General features: G+C 44.5%; 1 protein-coding gene across 3 annotated transcripts in view; it reads left to right on the forward strand.

Annotated features, from left to right (window-relative positions):
* Window positions 1–20,684, forward strand: part of slc12a2 (solute carrier family 12 member 2) — a 33,610-nt gene that overhangs the window by 11,595 nt on the left and 1,331 nt on the right. For 2 of the 3 annotated variants that reach the window (XM_084486124.1, XM_084486125.1), the window contains exons 4-26: window positions 1,658–1,733; window positions 2,099–2,194; window positions 3,689–3,828; window positions 3,932–4,042; window positions 4,273–4,381; window positions 4,592–4,716; window positions 4,835–4,919; window positions 6,076–6,236; window positions 6,677–6,784; window positions 6,912–7,035; window positions 7,381–7,482; window positions 8,636–8,791; window positions 9,360–9,459; window positions 10,730–10,841; window positions 13,146–13,286; window positions 13,926–14,032; window positions 14,530–14,609; window positions 14,850–14,993; window positions 16,149–16,196; window positions 17,098–17,220; window positions 17,906–18,017; window positions 19,316–19,402; window positions 19,885–20,020. In XM_084486124.1, coding sequence (XP_084342250.1) covers window positions 1,658–1,733; window positions 2,099–2,194; window positions 3,689–3,828; window positions 3,932–4,042; window positions 4,273–4,381; window positions 4,592–4,716; window positions 4,835–4,919; window positions 6,076–6,236; window positions 6,677–6,784; window positions 6,912–7,035; window positions 7,381–7,482; window positions 8,636–8,791; window positions 9,360–9,459; window positions 10,730–10,841; window positions 13,146–13,286; window positions 13,926–14,032; window positions 14,530–14,609; window positions 14,850–14,993; window positions 16,149–16,196; window positions 17,098–17,220; window positions 17,906–18,017; window positions 19,316–19,402; window positions 19,885–20,020 — 2,583 coding nt within the window. The remainder of the gene's footprint in view (window positions 1–1,657; window positions 1,734–2,098; window positions 2,195–3,688; window positions 3,829–3,931; window positions 4,043–4,272; window positions 4,382–4,591; window positions 4,717–4,834; window positions 4,920–6,075; window positions 6,237–6,676; window positions 6,785–6,911; window positions 7,036–7,380; window positions 7,483–8,635; window positions 8,792–9,359; window positions 9,460–10,729; window positions 10,842–13,145; window positions 13,287–13,925; window positions 14,033–14,529; window positions 14,610–14,849; window positions 14,994–16,148; window positions 16,197–17,097; window positions 17,221–17,905; window positions 18,018–19,315; window positions 19,403–19,884; window positions 20,021–20,684) is intronic. The other variant, XM_084486126.1, reaches the window with a different exon arrangement.

Consider the following 20,684-nt stretch of genomic DNA (forward strand, 5'->3'; position numbering starts at 1 on the left):
CATTGTGGGTCTTTGTGTTAGTTTCACGATGAGTTACAACTACCACTATCTGTCGTTATGGGGATACATTGTTGTTTGAAACCATCACAGAGGGATCTCTTGCGAGATGTGTTAAAATAAAGATCAGCCATATCTTTTTTCCACATTGGAAACCTGCATCACATCTAGTTGAAGCCACCCATGGGTGCTCCCCGTCGGCCCTTCGCTGACTGTGAGAGCTCTGTCATTCTGGCTCCATTTGTGTGAATCGGAATAGCAAGCCGATGACAGTCTTGCAGATGAACTTTGGGAGTCACAACATTTTGGAAGAATGTCCCACCAGTAGTAATAGTGACAGATTCACCGACTAGTCACAGAATTTATCAGCATTTTGTGAGTGGCCCGTGTTACTTTACCACCCAGTTGTTGGAGCTGGGGTGAAGCTTAACTATGATCAGTGGTGAAGATCCAGCGGAGTGAACTGTCCACTTCGGGGAGTCTAAAATAGCTGCAGAGTAGTTGGAACCTGATAATTCACTACAGGATTAGTGTTTGCAGGTCTGAGCTAAGGGGTGTGTGTGTGTGTGTGTGTGTGTGTGTGTGTGTGTGTGTGTGTGTGTGTGTGTGTGTGTGTGTGTGTGTGTGTGTGTGTGTGTGTGTGTGTGTGTGTGTGTGTGTGTGTGTGTGTGTGTGTGTGTGTGTGTGTGTGTCGGTCACATTTGAATAAGGAATGTCGCTTATTAGTGTGACTTACTTTTCAGGTTAATGCTATAATACCAAAGAGAAATTAACTCACTCATTAACAACTGTAAAACCATTGTGAAAGTGTGGTAAATGGGAAGGTTTTGGGAAATTTTAAGATGGGTCTGTCTTATCACACAAGATTCTAGTTTGACATATAAAGTCTTTGCTTCCTCTCAACATAAACATTTTTCATAAACTTTTTTCTCTTATTTTTACACCAGAGTTCTGTTTCACTCAAAAAGGTCATATTAGAATAATTAATTGCAGTTTAAATTACACATTTGTAACACACATAACTCTTTGGCAGACGGGGATGGGGGGGGGGGGGGGGTTATTTGGCCTTATGTAGCGGAGGTAAAGCCGTGCGGCCGGGCACATTACATTTATTGCTCTGGCTTGTGCAGGCATTTAGAATCCTGATACTACATTGTGTGGATGCCAGCTCTTTGTACTACACCGCCCCAATCACTAGGACATGGGTAACGTGGTCCCCCTGAGCACATTGGGCTGCAATCACGCACCTTTGTCTGAGGTTTCACTTCCACATCGGCTTTTATTGTTTTTTTGTGCTCTCTACATTGTCAAATATGACACTCGATCTCACTGATTTTAAAATCTGTTGAAAATGGAGATTGTGTTGTTATTTCACTTTTGGAAGTTAGCGTCAATGTTGTTCCGTGTCATGCACTTACAACCTAGTAATTGTAAGTGCTTGGCACTCGTTTCTATGAATATCTTGACTGTACCGACAGCGATATATGGTTGTTTCTCTTTCTCCTGACAAATGTACTTATTGTAAGTCGCTTTGGATAAAGGTGTCTGCTAAATGCCCTAAATCTATATGTAAATGGTGTTCAATTGAACCAGTGTTCATTTGATGGTCTGTACCGTGACTCTAAACACTTTGTTTTTTCTTTATTTTATCTGTGTGCAGGTGCGCTGCATGTTGAATATCTGGGGTGTGATGCTCTTTATTCGCATGTCATGGATTGTGGGCCAGTCAGGAATAGGTAGGTACACGTGAATGAACTGATTTGCTTTTCTCACCCTCTTCAGATCTCGTTGAAAACATCACTATGTGTATGCCCTTGGTGTCAGTATATGCACACCCATGTCATTTTACACCGGCAACTAATACTCTCCAAACAGTGTTGACTTTTAAGAGCCATATTTTAAAAGACTTGTAAGCTAGTTCCAAAATCAACAACTGCCAGCAGTCAATGGTTGATAGATAAGACCATTTGGCAAGTAAACTTATTCAGGGTTACTTATTAAAACAATTGCTGGTAGACTTTCCCACTGAAGCTGTTAAAAAGCCAAAATTAGCTTTTTGATTTTGTTCATAATGATACATGTTTGGTGATTTTCTTTGCAGTTTTGTCCTGTTTAATTGTCCTGATGGCTACTGTTGTGACAACAATCACCGGCCTTTCAACCTCAGCCATCGCCACCAACGGTTTTGTACGAGGAGGTATGCCTTTCAAGTGTTCAGAAGTTACCTTAGTTACCCTAACCCTAAGTTTTTAAGTTAAGTGTGTATTTTGCTTGCCTGAAGGGATACAAATACATAAATGTAATTTTTTGTTATTAACAGTAAACAGATAAACTTGGCCAAGACGAGTCTAATGAATGCAAGACTATGTCCAGTTTTTTATCCAATCCAATTTCTAATTGGTAGAAATTCGAACTTACTGAAGAAGCTAATAGTTGCAGTAGCTAATCCATGCCCAACATTGCTGTCAATGCTCACCAACTTCTGTACCCCAACCCTTAATAAAACTACTTGAACACGTACCATCTGACAATGTGCCAGATGTGCATTTCTGCTAACCTGATCACCAGAAAGTTGTGTTTTTAGACAACTCAATGGGGTTGCCCTGCATTTGTTTGAGGGATACAAATTTTATTTCAAAAACAAGTGGCTAGCTGTCAAAGGACATTGAGGATTTCAGCTCAGAATGGGGTATTTGTTGTCATGAATATTAAAAGCTGCTATCAGAATCTTCAAATTGACTATGTAGTACCACTACTACGTTTCAGCCCCGGCGGTAACCCCTACCAGGCAGCAAAGCTCTTTAACAATATTTAGCCAGTTTCCGGTGCTCAGCTGTGAAACTAGGAATTCCAGATGTGTTTTCTCTACCAGCATGACTCGGCTATCGATGTATGCTGTCCCCCCCTTATCCAAACGGAGGATGTATTCTGTGTTGAACCCCCGCCAGACTCCCCCCTCATCTCCAGATACCTTTCTTTAAAGGGTCAAATGAGAAAAGGGGAGAAAACACACAGATTCACACTCTTTCCAGTTGTCCCAGCACACGGGGGGGGGGGGGGAATTCAATAGTGTACTCGGAACACTACAACCCAGTGAGACTGGGATTGGGATGTCTGAAATCGATGAAGTCTGTCGATTTTATGAGGCTCCATGTCGAACAGATTTTGTCTGGCTGCCAGCCGGCCACATTGATTTGTCCCCATTGCGCTCTGCCACAGGGTGCAGTAGTTCTATTTAATGGTATCCTCTCCCCCCCACCCCACCCACCAAACATGCACACGAGTTGAAACGATCATGTTAAGGTCACCTTATAGCCATGACCATAGACTGCAAATGTGGCGTCTATGACTCTGCATTCTGTCTGCAGACACCCCCACCCCCTTTCCCCACTGAGTCGGCAGAGTCATTACCGGTGGTTTTGTCGCCTAGTGGGTTGGAGCCGTTAAGTGTGTGTGTGTGTGTGTGTGTGTGTGTGTGTGTGTGTGTGTGTGTGTGTGTGTGTGTGTGTGTGTGTGTGTGTGTGTGTGTGTGTGTGTGTGTGTGTGTGTGTGTGTGTGTGTGTGTGTGTGTCAGTCAGATCTCATCTACTTCCCACTTGTGTGGTGTGTGGCTGGCTAATGAGCTTATCGTCTCAGCGTGACATTCTTTGTTGAAACCTAACCTGTTGGGTCTGTTTGTTTTGTCTTCCAGGAGGTGCATATTATTTGATATCAAGAAGTTTGGGCCCAGAGTTCGGGGGCTCCATCGGTCTGATCTTTGCGTTCGCCAACGCCGTGGCTGTCGCCATGTACGTGGTGGGCTTCGCAGAGACGGTCGTAGAGCTTCTCGCTGTAAGTGTCTAGTATCTAGGTCTACGTTCTTTAAATCCATATCATCGAATTATTACCGTATTATGGTGCTCTGTTCTCAACACAAAAATGATTCTACCCAAAGGGTGTCGATGCCGTCATGACGGATCAAATCAACGATATCCGAATCATCGGCACGATCACAGTCATCCTTCTGCTCGGCATCTCGGTGGCAGGAATGGAGTGGGAGGCCAAGGTTTGGACTGCGCTCTTTAAATCCTGTTTTTGTGAAAGCTTCACACTCACTGTGCATAGCAATTGGCTGTGGAAAGAAGGGTTTATTTTGTATTCATCTTTAGTCCATTCAATGTCAAGTAGAGTACTAACATCTAAATATTGGAGTATCACAAAAATGTACTTTTTTATTAGTTAATAATAATATAAGTTCTTTATTTAATGTACAACTTTTGATTGACTTCCTCACAGGCCCAGATCTTCCTGCTCATCGTCCTGATCACTGCCATCATCAACTACTTCATCGGAAGCTTCATCACCGTCAAGTCTAAGGAATCCTTTGGCTTCTTTGGCTACGATTGTAAGTTCAACACTTTGCAAGGTTTTATGGAACCTTCCTGTAGCTACTAAAGTGCTCTTGTTTGAAGGACACTTTTTATTTTTTTATTGTGAGATTCACTTTATCATCTTTTTAATGATCGTGTTGTTAAGTTTGTTGTCGTTGTTTCACCAGCTACTTTCCGATCATTGTTTGCTTCATGTCCATGTATTTCTTCGTCCTCTTCCTCAGCGGCCATTATGATGGAAAATATGGGTCCAGACTTTCGAGGCGAGACGTTCTTCTCCGTGTTTTCCATCTTCTTCCCAGCAGCCACTGGTATTTTGGCTGGTGCCAACATCTCTGGAGATCTCGCTGTTAGTACCATTCAATTCATCACACCATTAACTTTTTACACCTTTTTTAATCGTCACAAGCACTATGATGTGCCTGTTCCTCAAAATAAGTTAATGGTGTCGTTTGTCTTACTCTCAGGACCCCCAGTTGGCTATCCCCAAAGGCACCCTCCTGGCCATCCTGATCACCGGCATCGTCTACCTTGGAGTCGCCATCTCTACAGGTACAGCATGGTGTTTCTCCTTTGGGGATGAAACCGTATGACGAATGGATTATAAAGGGATCGTGATGCAGTGGGCAGGATGTACACAGCTATGGTTACGGTTGCTAGAGACTATAACACTGACTGGCTTTGGTTTTAAATAGTACAAATTGTCACTTGAAAAAAACATGATTTATTCAAGCGCACAAATGAGAGTGCCCGTTCAGTCATTTGTGCGAGGGTGATGCTGTGCTACATCAACAATGGCTTTGCAGAAGAGACACTTGGTTCAGGGGCCATGCTAACATGGGGCTCTTTATCTAACCTACATTACAGGTTGTGTTTGAGTTGACTGCCTGCGCCTGCGGCTACCACTTCTGTCATGTCTTGTGTTAAATGAATGGCAGTGAACACACTTATGCTATCTTGTTGTGCATATATTAGCAGAGCATGTTGTCCTCCCTTCAAAGGTGGAGCAAGGGACTGTTTGGCCCAACGGGAACATTCTCAATATGCATTCATAACAAACGACAAATGCACATATTGTCTGTCCGCTTGCTGTTGTAGTTTCAAACCAAAATGGTTTGCGTGTTTTATGATGGAATTTTGTGCCATGTATACAAAAATATATTAAGGCAACTGGAACCCCTGGTTAGCTCTTGCAAACCATTTGCCCAACTTTCTTCCTGTGACGGATCAACTGCTGAACCTTGTCAAAAGACCCCGAATACCATATTAAAGATGTTATCCGGAGCCCAGACATCACTGTCCCTGCATGCTTAATAAAGGAATTCCCAGAAGCCAAAAAGATAGTGATCACTTAATGTCATGGTCTGAACTTGAATGGATCCTTTCATTCCTGGAGATCGTAGCTGCACCTAAAAGGGTTTAAAACCTTTCTGATAACACAAAGATGTCAGAAGATAATGTTTTAGTCGGCAGCCAAACTGAATGTAGAAGCAACAATTAATGTGCTCATCTTTGATACATGCATCACGTTACAATAACTTAAACGTGGAAAAACAAACGTGACATATTGTTGCCCTATTTCTGGTCTTTGAAAAGGGAAATTTGCGCTTACATTTCACCTGACCTATAACATTGTTTTTTCAACCTAACTGCAATGATGCATATAGGTATGGACATGTGAATAACCATCCCATGTTCTTCCTAACAGGTGCATGCATCGTGAGAGACGCCACTGGCTCTCTGAACGACACGCTCAGCGCTCAGTTCATGGCCAACTGCACCGACGCCGCCTGCAAGATGGGCTACGACTTCTCCTCCTGCAGGGACCCCAAGAATAAGTGTCAGTATGGGCTCCAAAACGACTTCCAGGTATGGGGCTTATCAACCTGACGGCCCCAGATGGTTTGTGACACAGAACCCTCTGGGAAGTCCTCCTCTGACATTGTTTGGATTGGGCCAGGCACTTCAAAAAACTTGGCAGGGGATTGGATGTACCATCTGTCTATTGTGTACGTCACCTCGTTCCTCAGAGGACGCTGATTGGTCCGAACCACTGGCGGCTGGGACACAACCATGTACCTTTTAAGCCTGGCACAATGAATTCCCACGGGGTCGTAAACTTGGAAATCTAGACTCCCCTGCAAGATTAGGGGATTATGGCAAATTATATGGAATTCCTGCACCCAGAAACCTGGTCGAAACAGATTTGAGGAAGTGAAAGGCCCCCGTTCACCCAGATTTTTGCTAATCTACATGCATGTCTTGTTTGCGGGACTACATTTAAAGAAATGTCCCCCTTGTGTGTTTAGGTCATGAGCATTGTGTCAGGCTTTGGTCCCATCATAACGGCCGGGATCTTCTCTGCCACCCTGTCCTCCGCCCTGGCCTCTCTTGTCAGCGCCCCCAAAGTCTTCCAGGTGAGATCACGTCCTCATCCCTGTTTATAGTCTGTATGTATCTGGGTCCGGTTGGACAAGCGGTATGTCAAGCATTTGTTATCTTTATTTTACAAAGAAACGTGAACGATGTTTTTAATTTCCACAGGCTTTGTGTAAAGACAACATCTACCCCGGCCTGAGCATGTTCGCAAAGGGCTACGGCAAGAACAATGAGCCCCTCCGTGGCTACATCCTCACCTTCTGCATCGCTCTGGCCTTCATCCTCATCGGTATGTCTGTTGTTATGATACAACATAGTTGAGGAAGGGGCAGGCTGGAGTCACTTAGTCATGTAGTACAGAGGTTCACAGCCGTGTGCCGCGGAACACTAGTATCCCTTGAGATGAGACCAGATGTTCAGGATTTAATCCTAAATCCTGACATAGGTCAAGACTAGGATTTACTTTATTATTGATCAATTGATCCAGGCTATGTACTTATTGCTCCCTTTACAATCCAAATTTGGCAAATAATATACTCTCCTTCCAGATATCCTTCCAAGTATGAACCCGTTTCCAAACTATCCTTTCTTTGACCGTGTCTAAACATTTCTCTGTAATATTGTCCTCCTCCAGCCAAACTGAACATCATCGCTCCCATCATCTCAAACTTCTTCTTGGCTTCCTACGCCCTGATCAACTTCTCTGTGTTCCACGCCTCCCTCGCCAATTCACCAGGTAACGTGAAGACAGCTCCCCCGTTCAACCGCCACAACTTCAACACAACCGCCTCTTCTGTTAAGGCAACGTTTATTTAGATGCATTCTGTGTCTACGTGAAAAGTTGAGATGTATTCCTATGTTTCAGAGTGATGTTCAATTCAGAATAGAAGATATGTCTCGACGTGTTTCACATGTGAAATCCAGGATGCGATAACAAATGTTGTAGTGGGAAACATTGGTGTATTATTTACACTCGTGTGTGAAATGTAGTAATATTTGAATTGCTTTGAGCCATTTCAAAACCTTCAAGAAAACGTATATTGTTTCTTTTCCTCTTAAAACCAAAGCTCTAGAAGAACACCAGGTACAGATACTTCATCCAATTTTGAACTCTCCCAAAACCAGTTCCTGTAATTGCATGGACTTAAACGGTACAGGACTTCATTTAACCGCATAAGCAAACGGCACAAGAGGCATGACCGATGTCATCCCCAATTCCTGGAATCACAAAACCCTAGTCGTACAATCTTACAAAGTCGACTTCTAACCCGGGTTTAATAACGGATCGGGTCTCTCCTCCCTCCCCCCCCGGATGAGAGGCCCGCCGGTCGATGTACCCTTTAACGTCCTGTGTTTCTTAGTCTCATTGTATAACCACACACGGTCGAAGCGTATCTCTGTATCATCACTAAAACCCCACCAGCCTAGTCTTCTTTTTGGAGTCCAGTCAAGGAGTATGGCACTCAGTAGTGGCTGTACCTCTTGTTTCGTCCTCCTGTTTCTAACTGGCTGCTAGCTTTCCATGTTCTTAATCCAAACTCAAATCCATGCTCTACTACTCGTTTTAATAAGCAACATTGGCTAATTTAGACTCCTCACTATTCAGTAATATGACTTACAATGGCATTCATTACTAAAGTGTGTTCGGAGAAGGACGGACATTGAGTATGTTGAACCGATATCGGTAAGGACCACGTTTACCTTATTTTTGTGTAGTTAAGAACATAAGCGCACAAACACATTGGTTCATTTTAGAGCATTACAATCCAGTGCGTGTCACACCGTTGTAGTCTTTGTCACAAGGGCTTTTCCCACATGGCATTTGTTTATCATTTTGTGCGTGCGTGTGCGTGCGCGTGTGTGTAACCTCCGTTTCGATGGCGTTCCAGGCTGGCGTCCTAGCTTTAAGTACTACAACATGTGGGTCTCCCTGGCGGGGGCCGTCTTGTGCTGCGGCGTCATGTTCGTCATCAATTGGATGGCGGCGCTGCTCACCAACACCATCGTCATGGGCCTGTACATCTACGTCAGCTACAAGAAGCCAGGTGGGTGAACCGGCCAGCCGCAGCGGGTTTTTGGGTTCCTGCCAAATTGAGTAAGCAGAACGATCAGAGCCTAGCGTCTGCTTACTGGGTCGTGTTTTTGTTTAATATTTTAATATGTATATCTTTTTATATATATACTGTATATATAGATAATTTTTGACGCAGTGTTTTTTGTTTAGTTTTTCAATGAGCTTGCTGCACACACACCTTTTTATAATAACATGGATCAGTTGAAATATTGAGATACAAAAGTAGTATAATGGTTTCAGTTTAATGGTATAACTGAACCGTACGGTAAATGTTTTCCAACCTTTGGCCGTCTTTCAACCAAGGCTCATCTCATAGTACTAACTTCCTGGGGCCTCACAATCCCAAACAGACCCATACACACACTCTCCTGCACACACCGGTATTGCACACACTCAGTTTGACATGCAGCTACACACACACGCGCCTGCATCCCTACGGACCCCAGCGCCACATGGGCCTGATGGCTGAAAGCCGGCCACCCACCCCCCCTGACTCCCAACACGTGTCTCTCTGTCCGCATGTGGTGCCGGCCCGCCAGATGTGAACTGGGGCTCGTCCACCCAGGCCCTGACCTACCACCAGGCGCTGACCCACACGCTGCACCTCAGCGGAGTGGAGGACCACATCAAGAACTTCAGGTACTGATGAAAGGACTCACTCACACACATTTATTTTTGGGTCCAGTCTTGATGTCCTGTTTTTTGATGTCTTGTCTTGTCTGTGATGTTTGTAAATTTCAGACTTGCTCTGAAAATAAAGTACTATCGTATCGTACTCAATCACACTCTTATTGTGGGGAAAGATGGTAAGAGTAAAATATCAACACGAACTGAAAGAATGATCCAACGGCCAATAAGAAATCCCTAGTTGGCAACCCTAAAGGGGATTTCCAGAGAAAATCCAAGGAACTACGTAACAGGATTACATTCAGAACAGATTTTCTCTCCAATTGGTGAAATGCCTCCTAATCAGTGAGCAGCACAGTCTGCCCAATGACTAGGGCTGTTTGTTCCAATCCTCCTGGATACATTTCTCTGTTGTTGTTGTTTTTGAGCAAGATACACAGCGGGTGGTAGTCTATGGTTTGCGTAGCTGCTGAAGTAGGGACTATGTGTACGCATGAGTCAATTAGGGAATGCAGTCTAACTTGCTTTGGAGAAAATAGAATGTATAATAGACAACTGTCAACTGTGTTACTAGGGAGACAGTGTGACTGTTTTTTGGAATTATATGTATGAGAATCACACTTAAAAAAAAAAAAATAGTTTTCCTTACATTGGGAAAAAATATATTTGGGTAGTATTAATATGCAACCGAAAAAATACAACACAAATATCGACATTGTACATTTCTTTATTTTTTTCGATCGAATTTGTGTCGTACTGCAGCAATATGCTCGAGTTGGCAGTGTTTGGGATAAGCAGTGAATCTTTAGAACGGTTCCCATGGCGATAAACCCAACAAAAGGATTAGGAGCCATCTGACGTGATGAAAATGACTAGTATTTTGCTCTCTGCTCCCTTTTCCATTGCCCCCCACCCACCCCCATTTAAATCCGGTGCCGCTTAACATATTTGCTTTGATGTGGGCTGGATGCTGCCTTCACAAGCCAGTTTATATATATCTCACTGACGGATCAGCGAGACCACCTTCATCAAGGTCACCGGGAATGCGGATGAAAATGTAAAAAGAAAAGTAGCATCACTCGTAGCTGTTTTTGTTTTTGTTGCCGCATTGAAACTGCTAGTGCCTAGAATAACAACCCTGCTGTGTGTGTGTGTGTGTGTGTGTGTGTGTGTGTGTGTGTGTGTGTGTGTGTGTGTGTGTGTGTGTGTGTGTGTGTGTGTGTGTGTGTGTGTGTGTGTGTGTGTGTGTGTGTGTGTGTGTGTGTGTGTGTCCCACCATCAGGCCCCAGTGTTTGGTGATGACTGGCTACCCCAACTCTCGCCCCGCCCTGCTGAACCTGGTGCACAGCTTCACCAAGAACGTGGGCTTGATGATCTGCGGCCACGTTCGCACTGTGAGTACCAAGGAGGAGGGTTCGGGCAATGAGTGTTATGTCTGTTTATTTTGTTAAAGCTATTATGAGCTATTACTGTGCGCCCCAGGGGCTATCAACAGCCAACCTGGTGACTCATCACAGAATATCTTTGGGATCACCTTGTTGTGGCTTGGGTGAGGGGCGGTGTGCACAGTGTGTATGCACTGAGGGCTAGTGTGGGGGGGGGCAGAATGGACATGGAGATACAGCTATGTCACCAGTCAACCTGTTTATGCTGTTGGACAATTTGGATTCTGGGGATGAAAATAGCCTGGCTTCACTAAAACATGTTATCAGTACAAATTGCTGGTGCCTTATTTATTTTACAGATTCTTACGAAGAGCATTTTAGTGTGTCTGGCGCTACAAATGTGAACAATTGGCAGTAGCACTTTGGTAGCGGTACCTCAAAGTGGTAGCAGTTGAGTTCACACAGTAATCCGAACAGACGCTTGTGGTAGAGTCCGCAGAGGAAGTTGAAGATGGCGTAATCATCCAAAATGGTGGAAGAGGCGCTTTCTTGCTACTGCTGTTGCTACCGGATTGAGCTAAATTGGGATAAACTGCTTCTGCCATTGTTTACTTTCTTGGCTACGGCACATATACTCTTGATTGCTCTTTGGCAGAATCTGGTAAACAGGGTTATTTGACAAATCAAGTTGTTAACAGATGTTTGAGTGAAGCCAGGAGAGACACAGCACGTCTCCAGCAAGTTTCCTACCACTTTGCCGATAAGGGGGCACTATTCTTGGCCCTTTGACCAATCCGGTCCGTGTGGATTGATTACTGTACAGTGAGGGAAAAAATCTAAATAACCATATGACACAAAATTTGGTACACAAGCTTTATGGACGTGTCTGAAATAAAAGCTATTAATTTGTTTTATTTATCTATTGAACTTATTCTACTTAAAATGATTGCAACATTCAATCAATCAAAGGTCCTCTTGAGAATGACCCAGGGTCTTGGAACTTTCAGAAGTGTGTTCAATGGCTCCACAAATTATGTCTGTCAATTGGAATAAATGCCAAGTGGTAATGCTCACATTTGCACATAAACGGCACCTACTCTTAAACCATCAGTCAGATTTACTCAAAATCCCTTTGGGGGAATTGATCTCATCAGACCCAAGTGCTCCTGAGAAAATGACATTGATTTGACAATTGCTGTCAAAGTCGCACGTTCTTCCGGACTGCACAGTGGAGGCTCACTGAATCAGAACAAGTCCCATCCAGCCTGGTTTTGCACTAAAATTAAGGTGACGTTGTCAATCAATACAGTTTCAGATATTCATTTTGAAATGGTTGAAGAGACCGACCCAAAAGAAGTCTCCTCCCTCTTTAAGTTTCTTTGCTGAATAAGTGTCATGTCCCTACAGCTTTGATTGACAGGCGAGATGAATTCCCCACACCATCAGGGGAGCAATGCCCCGATTGGTGAGCATTGAGCCAGGAGCAGTCAGAAATAGATAGTGTCTCATGCGGAGGCAGGAAACACTATCACTCAGTGAATTCTTAATCTGATATTCAGACTTTGGCATTTCACAAGCCAATAGCTGTCGGTTGTCATTTTTGGAACAAATTATGCTCAAATTTGAGCTTATCTTACAAAACCACATTACGTTTCTTGAAGGCAAATTAGCCAATACCAGCCATCACTAATTTATGTATTAGGGTTAGCGCTGACTATATTATGGATGTTCCGAGATGCTTACTACATTTAACACACTTAAGGGTCAGATCAGTGGCTGACCGGTGAGAAGCCGACCACAGAAAATTATGCACTCAGTGTCCAAATTACTTGATCCCATGTGCCCCCCGTAAAAAAACACATTGGACCGAGTACACACAGGCTTTCTAAAGGACAAAAGAGATGGCTAAACTTTATCAACATCAATTGGGAATATCCTTTTTCATTTTCGGCTTCCCCTTTGGGCACTAGCACTAGCCATTAGCACGGACGGAGAAGAAGACATGAGTCATACCCCAGACATGCCTTGCTCTTTGGTCGTTATCGTAATCTAGTTCCCAGCTTTTATTTCCTCCTCATGTCTTGGAGGAAATATTTTTGTTCTCATATATTATACAGTGCTACCTTTTAAATCTCTTCTCAAAACAAACCATTAAACCCACGTCTGTCATCTGTCGCCCTCCTACATGGTAACAGATTCTAGTGTATCTAATGTGTTATTTCCTTCATTTCTATTCCATTGAGCGATATTATTTTCCTAACTGCCGTCTGCGTCGTCCCTAAACCTAACCCCCCCCCCCCCCCTGCTCCCCAGGGATCCCGGCGGCCCAACTTCAAGGAGCTGGCGGCGGACCACTCGCGCTTCCAACGCTGGCTGCTCCGGAACGAGACGAAGGCCTTCTACACGCCCGTCTTCGCCGATGACCTGCGCCAGGGCACCCAGTATCTGCTGCAGGTCAGACCCCCCCTCAGCGGCCATCGATCACACCGGAAAGCGGCTGGCTTCACACCGGAAAACGGCTGCCCCTCCCCTGCTTGGGGAGGGGATGATGGCTTAATGAGGTTCCATCATGGTGGGGTCCGGGGGGGGGGGGGGAATAGTGTTTGCCTCATTGCCTTTGTGGGAACAAAAGGGCGAACAGTGTGGACGCCTTGGCCCATTGAGGGCCGCTGGAGCCGAAAGCACAGAGGATGATAAATGGGCAGATTAAACTGCAATTTAGCTTGAAACGGCCACACACGTAGCCGTGCGATAAGATAAGACTGAGCTGGGGCACTTGAGTTGCTAGTGACATAGGCGTAAGATATGCAGAGTTCAACTTAACAATAATGTTGACTTTTACATTCCAAACCTTTATTAACACTCGTAGGGCATTGAGGTTTCCCTCATTTACAATGACGACGAGTTAACAGCGAGGGAAATGCACTCCATGACAGCAATGACAAATAAACATGAGCAAAACCAATGAAATAAATATAAATAAATGAAACTAAAAACAGCTGTCGGAAAAATGATCCCAAAAGGTTTTAGTGTCTGCCATCAAAGCGTTGCGTTTTGGTTTAATTAAACGATTATCTGTCCACCCCCCCCCAGGCCGCTGGACTGGGCCGGCTGCGCCCCAACACCCTGGTGTTTGGCTACAAGAACGACTGGCGGGACGGGGACATGATGAACGTGGAGACCTACATCAACATGATCCAGTGAGTAGCGCTGCTGCTCGTCCGGGTCGATCGCGCCATGACGGGGGGGCTCGTTAAAACACACAGAGCTCCCTGGCATGTATTAGTGAAGAGCTCTCTCCAGCATGGGATTAAGGCACTCAGCGGCGCGGCGTTTGACCTTTTTATCCGCACACGGTCCGTAATGAGTCATGCGAGACCGTGACCTTGAGGAATTCAGCCGGGTCTCCAGTGAGTGTGAACCAGTGAGGATTATAGCATTAAAGAAAGGGAAGGTCAACCATAATTGGGCTGCGGTATATTAAAAATCCTTCAATCTGTTGGTACCCCGCCTCTGCGTTGCTCTGATATCCAGCGCACTATGCAGTGGCTGCAGTTTTGTTTTACACTGTTTTCTTTCATTCTTTTTTTTTGGGGTCGGAAACCCTACTCCTGGTCTTCAAAAAGGTTAAATAAATAATGACCGTAGTGGAACCTGGACACTGGCCAACATTTGAACAATGTCTCCTTCTTTTCAGCGATGCCTTTGACTTCCAGTACGGTGCCGTCATTCTGCGACTGAAGGAAGGACTGGATGTCTCACACATTCAGGGACAAGGTAACGCTCGCTCGCTCACTCACTCACTCACTCACTCACTCACTCTGTCTTTTTTAAAGTTTGCTACGGCACATAATTTATAGTACACTGAATTGTATTTTTGTATGCCCTTATCGTGTACACAAGATGTGATTTGCGTGTAACTGTATTCATACTGCCTATACAGAATGAATAAATGGCCTTTCTCTCTCTGGCCCTTTGCTTTTGGCCGTATTTAACCCTTTGCGTGTTCTCTCCCAGACGAGCTGCTGTCGTCTCAGGAGAAGACCTCCGCGGTGAAGGACGTCGTGGTGTCCATAGACATGAGCAAGGACTCTGACGGAGACTCCTCCAAACTCTCCTCCAAGGCCACAAGTCTCCAGAACAGCCCGGCCGTTCAAAAAGGTTTGCAGCCTTCCATTACGATACAAACAAAACGTCATCTCAGGGCCACCAACAACGTCTCTCTCACAGTGCCGTCGTAACCATGGGAGAAGACCAAAGATCTATTGGCCCTTTAAAGTGCTGCTCGGTAGCATGTGTTCGTTCTGTTTGCACTCCCAAACAAACACATGCTCCTCTGACAGGAAGTTACCACTCTGGGCTGTAATCTTTCACATCCCACAGAGTTGAGTGCGTCAGGTCACAGATGTGTGTGTGTCTGTGTGTCTTTATGTGTGTGTGCGTCCGTCCTGTGTGTCTGTGGGCCCCTGTGTGCGTCCCTGTGCAATGTTTACGCGTTCTGCACGCTTTCTATTTGTACACAAGTGTGCAAGCGCACATCCCACGTGCATGTGTGTATGTTCCTCCCACGAGACCCTAAGCCCGCAAATCACATCTGCTGTTCCCACATTGTGTGAGAAGCTGTTTGGAGAGTTGTCCCATACATCCGTCGCTGACCTCCTGTTCTCCTTCCAACGCAGGGCCTCTGCTGCCCTGGCCTTTATTCACTAGAAATCCGCTGACACATACAGAAATCCCTGCATGGAGAGTAACAGTGTGTCTGTTGTATGTGCGGCCGTGTGTGGTGTAGTATTGATGTTTTATTGGAAAAAAATAAATAAAAGAACCGGGCACAGAGAAAAACACTTAATTGAATGTGTTGAGGAGCGTCCAGAGCTCCCATAGTGAGGTAATTTTCCACACCGTCATGGCCTCGTCTCACCTTCTCTCAGTAAACCTTTCGAGCCCGTTGGAAAAATGACACTCTGCGAGCAGGAACATCGCACTGCAGCCAATCCACTTTGATTTTGCTCATAAGAAGGAATTGGCGGGACTTTCTATTGCCTTGGCTCATGAGCGTGTCAGAAATCTAGATATCCTGGGTGAATTTTAACAGAAATGCTCCAGTTTCCACTCGACGCTGATGGAAAAAAATCGGACAGTTTTCCAATTCCATATTTTTTTTATATTTCTCATTTTTCTTTTGAAGGTGTCACGCGCCGGCTTTATGATTTTGTATTTATTATTTATCACAGCAACATCAATCAAATGTTAACCACCCATTCTCTTGTTTTTCTGTTTGTGCCTTGTTTTGTCTCACTTTTTTCCATTGCACAGATGAAGATGATGACGGCAAAGCTCCGACACAGCCACTATTGGGAAAAGGCAGGATATTCCGTTTTTTTTGTTTATTTTCAAGCCTTTTTTCCTTTTTCGTGTGGATTTCTAATATCGACCACGTGTGTCTCTCCCTCTCTCTCTTGCTTCTCTTCCTCTTTGCTTCATCTCAACTCCGGTTTGAAATAGCTCCTTGCCGGTCCAAAACCAAACAGACTTCTTGCAAATCCTACCACCCTTTGTCTCTGTCACCTGACACTTAACATGACTTGTTCCTGGGAGTGTACGTCTGGCTCTCTCTGTCTTACGTCTCCTTTCTCTCTCTGCTTAGTGTTTCCGGCATTCCAACTAGTCTCCTCTCCGAGGAAGCTTGTCTCCCCCTCCTGATATCTTTCTGTCTTCTGTATCCGTGTTTAGCTTCTCGCTTGTAGCGCTCCTCCGGAAGCAGTGGGATATTCTGTGTTCGACTAGTCCTAAGTGGAATGAATTTATTTTTATGGGGTGTTGTGGTGTGCCTTCGTCTCTTGAGAGATCTTCAAAGTCTCTGCTCGTCTGCGTGAACACCCTTTCATCTCCCATGGGAGTCATCTGTAGATTGCTTGGTTTAAGGACTTAATCACTAGCTTTCTAATTCGGTCTTATTGATCTTCCTTGCAAATTAAAACAAAGTGTATTTATTGTTGAATAGGGCAATTGAACGCTATTTCTAGTCCATCATTTACATCATACAAATGGCATGCAACATTTTGGGAAATGGCCTCTTTAAATTGGTATTTGTTACGACAATGTTTACTTTTTTTGTTAAAAGCCAACCAATTTCCAAGTTATAGCTTATTAATTCAGATATTTCCAGATGTTGTTATTTAAACATTGGTGTGTACGTGGGTGAGGGAGACTCAGAATGTCCTGGCCCGTTCTGCTGTGTGACGTGTGCTTGGCATCCCTCCAGACAAGAAGAGCCCGACCATGCCGCTGAACGTGTCCGACCAGAGGTTACTGGAGGCCAGCCAGCAGTTCCAGAAGAAGCAGGGCAAGGGCACCGTGGATGTTTGGTGGCTGTTTGATGACGGAGGTGAGAACCACTCGTAGGCAAGCCAAATTGGCCCAACATGGCGACCAATAAATTGTTAACTATCTATCGTTGACCATTTGTTAACTAATTTTGGCAATGGGTATTTGTTGGCCAAATCGTTGGAAACGACACAAATGTATACTGGGCTGATTTATGTACAACAATATAATATGCATGTAACAATACTGTAAATTATATACATTTTATTTATGCTTTGTTTCAGTTTTCTATTTCTAAAAACTATTGGTTTATGTGAAAATAAGCATTGCTCAATGCTGCACTTTTACTGCAGAAATCTGCCAACTTAGTTTCTAAAGTATAAACCAAACCACCTTCGACAGACACATACATGGCCCATACAAAACTTGGGCTTATAAGCTTTAGCCTGTATAGAGAAATTACATTTTGACGTAAAGTTGTAGTGGAAATGTTACATTACAAGGTTTAAACCTAATGTAAGTGATTAAAGATGTTGAGTGAGGCGAGTGCTCGTCCCTTTACTTCATCAAGATAAAAGCCATAAAAACACAAATCATGACCGCATGATGATTTATCATGCAAATAATGGACCTCCTTATGTTTGAGTCCTGTGTTGCTACACCCATCTGAAGGACCCATCCTAACAAACTGACGGCAGCAGGAAAGATTAGCGGCTTTAACGTTGTCTCTGTTTGTCCTCCACCAGGCCTGACTCTGTTGATCCCCTACCTGTTGATCAACAAGAAGAGGTGGAAGGACTGCAAGATCCGAGTATTCATCGGCGGCAAGATCAACAGGATTGACCACGACCGCAGAGTGTAAGTTCTGTAAACTTTCACTTCCACAGACACACGCCACAATTCATCACATGGTAGCCTAGTGTGATAGCAGCGGCTAGTGTTGCTAGCAGTGGCAGGTGGTACTAACAACGGCTGTTGTTGCTAACACCCACAAGTGTCGCTAGCACCTGCTAGCGTTGCGAGGACCCACCAGTGTGCTACTGGCAAACATTGTTGCTAGTATAGCCAGTGTTGCTAGCAGCGAGCTGTGTTTGCTAGCAACCACTAACGGTGCTAGTGGCAAGCAGTATTGATGGCACTGCTAGTGTTGCACACATCGCCAGAATGGGCACAAGCAGTGACCTTAGCTGTTCCAGTTGGCTCCAGACAAGCAGGTTCTGGCTACCCCAAACCTCATGTGGATGTAAGGGTGCAGGAACCAATTACTGGGGACTGGTGTCTTGACTGGTGGCCACAGTCGTCTCTAGTCAGTGGAAAGCCCAAACACAAATCTCTACTTGTCACTTCGCTGGCCGTCCAATGAAAACCTGGACATGGGTGGACAGCCGGGCTAATCCGGGCTCCTGCTGCATCACGCTGATGGAAGGTTCTGAACTTGGCCCAAGCTGCAGCAGTCCATTAAGCCATCAGAGTTTATATCAACACAGCGGGGCCGGTTGAAGTGTAATAGCTTAGGGAACGTCTTCCTGGCACTCATTAGGCTCCTGGAGCCCATTGAAGAGCTGTCTGACTGCATTGGCTCTTTGATGTCTGTCTTTCAATCTCTCTCCCTCTCACAGACAAACACACACTTTGGATTCTTTCTCTGATTGTCCAACACAGCTGTCCCCCGTCACATTTTTGTTGTTGATGGATGCCTAATATGCATCTCTTTACAAGCTGCGCCCTAAATGGTATCATTAAAGTCAATAATGTTAATATAGTACATTTTACTAGTTTTCCTGTTTAGTTCTCAGACTAACAGCTAGACTTTGTTAAAAGACTACCGCCAAGATGGTTGTTGAAAAAGATTGGAAGAGTGGGTTCTCTGTGTATGGCCATATGGTTAGTGGCAGATACTCCCTCTTGGCTTATTGACTGGCGGCAGGTCGCTCATTGATGACATCATCAGTGCCTCTATTGGCTGAGGACCAGTCATACGAAACTCAGGGCATACCACTTTGAATTGAGCAGTCAAGTTGTTTTTGTTCACTCAAAACCATATACACCTTTTCTTAGTAGAAGTTACTACTATAGTGAGAGAACGGTCCAGTATTTATTTCCACGGGTGATCTTGTATCAAGTGTCAACTACAAGTGTTTTTTTTCCCTGTTCAGCATGGCGACCCTCCTCAGCAAGTTCCGGATCGACTTCTCTGACATCACTGTCCTGGGGGACATCAACACCAAGCCCAAGAAGGAGAGGTGAGATGGTTGAAGAAAGCCCTTTTCCCTATGGTTGGGTTGTTAAGGAAATATTTGACATAGCTCCACTGAAAGTCATAGTCACCAGGACAGTCCATTAGTGATATGGCTATGTGTGCGCACACGGTGGCTGTGTGCATAAGAACAGGAAATGTGAATGACCTTCAGTTCACTGTATTCCCACAGAGGGCAGTAGAGAGAAGAGAGGGCTGTCATAGAAGTACTGACATTTACAGAACATAGCAACATAACTATTTATTTGCCAAAATAAAGTAGTTAATATGTTGCATTTAAAATGTTATCACCATGTGGCATATCTTAATCGCTTTAATAATTCATACACCTGTATTTTTTCTGAATGTTATTGCTTACATTTGTAATTAAACCCTTAATTTGTGGTTTCACCGATGTTGTGAATGAGGCCTCTTCCTCATGAGGATGGAGGAGCTGTAACACTTGTGGTTGTCATGGTTGCGCTGCAGCATTACTGCGTTCGAGGACCTGATCGAGCCGTACCGGCTGAAGGAGGACGACATGGAGCAGGAGGCAGCGGAGCGGCTGAAGAACAGCGAGCCCTGGAGGATCACCGACAACGAGCTGGAGCTGTACCGCGCCAAGGTACACACACACACACACACACACACACACACACACACACACACACACACACACACACACACACACACACACACACACACACACACACACACACACACACACACACACACTCATACATACATACATACATACATACATACATACATACATACATACATACATACATACATACATACATACATACATACATACATACATACATACATACATACATACATACATACATACATACATACATACATACATACATACATACATACATACATACATACATACATACATACATACATACATACATACATACATACATACATACATACAGACACACACACACGTACCACAGGTAAACCTCTCCCCGCCCGTCTGTCTCCCTCCGTGTCGTGAAAGCAGCCTCGTAACCCGTCCATTGTGATGGAGATCTGCCCGACTACGGAATGCTGTTTGACATGGCCGAACATGACACATAGTTGGTATCCCCTTGAGGAGGATTCCACATTTATAGAGCTGCTGGCGGGAACGTCGTCTCCTGCCATTGTTGTCCTCTGTGGAGGGTTTGTTTCATTGTGGTGCTGTTTTTTAAATAGCTGTTTATGAACTAAATGGTTGGGGGAAATGTAGTAGTTGTAGTGTGGCTTATTGACGGCTGAAAATACTTTTATTTATT

The sequence above is a fragment of the Micromesistius poutassou genome (genome assembly GCF_964030765.1).
Source record: "Micromesistius poutassou genome assembly, chromosome: 22".
NCBI lineage: Eukaryota > Metazoa > Chordata > Actinopteri > Gadiformes > Gadidae > Micromesistius > Micromesistius poutassou.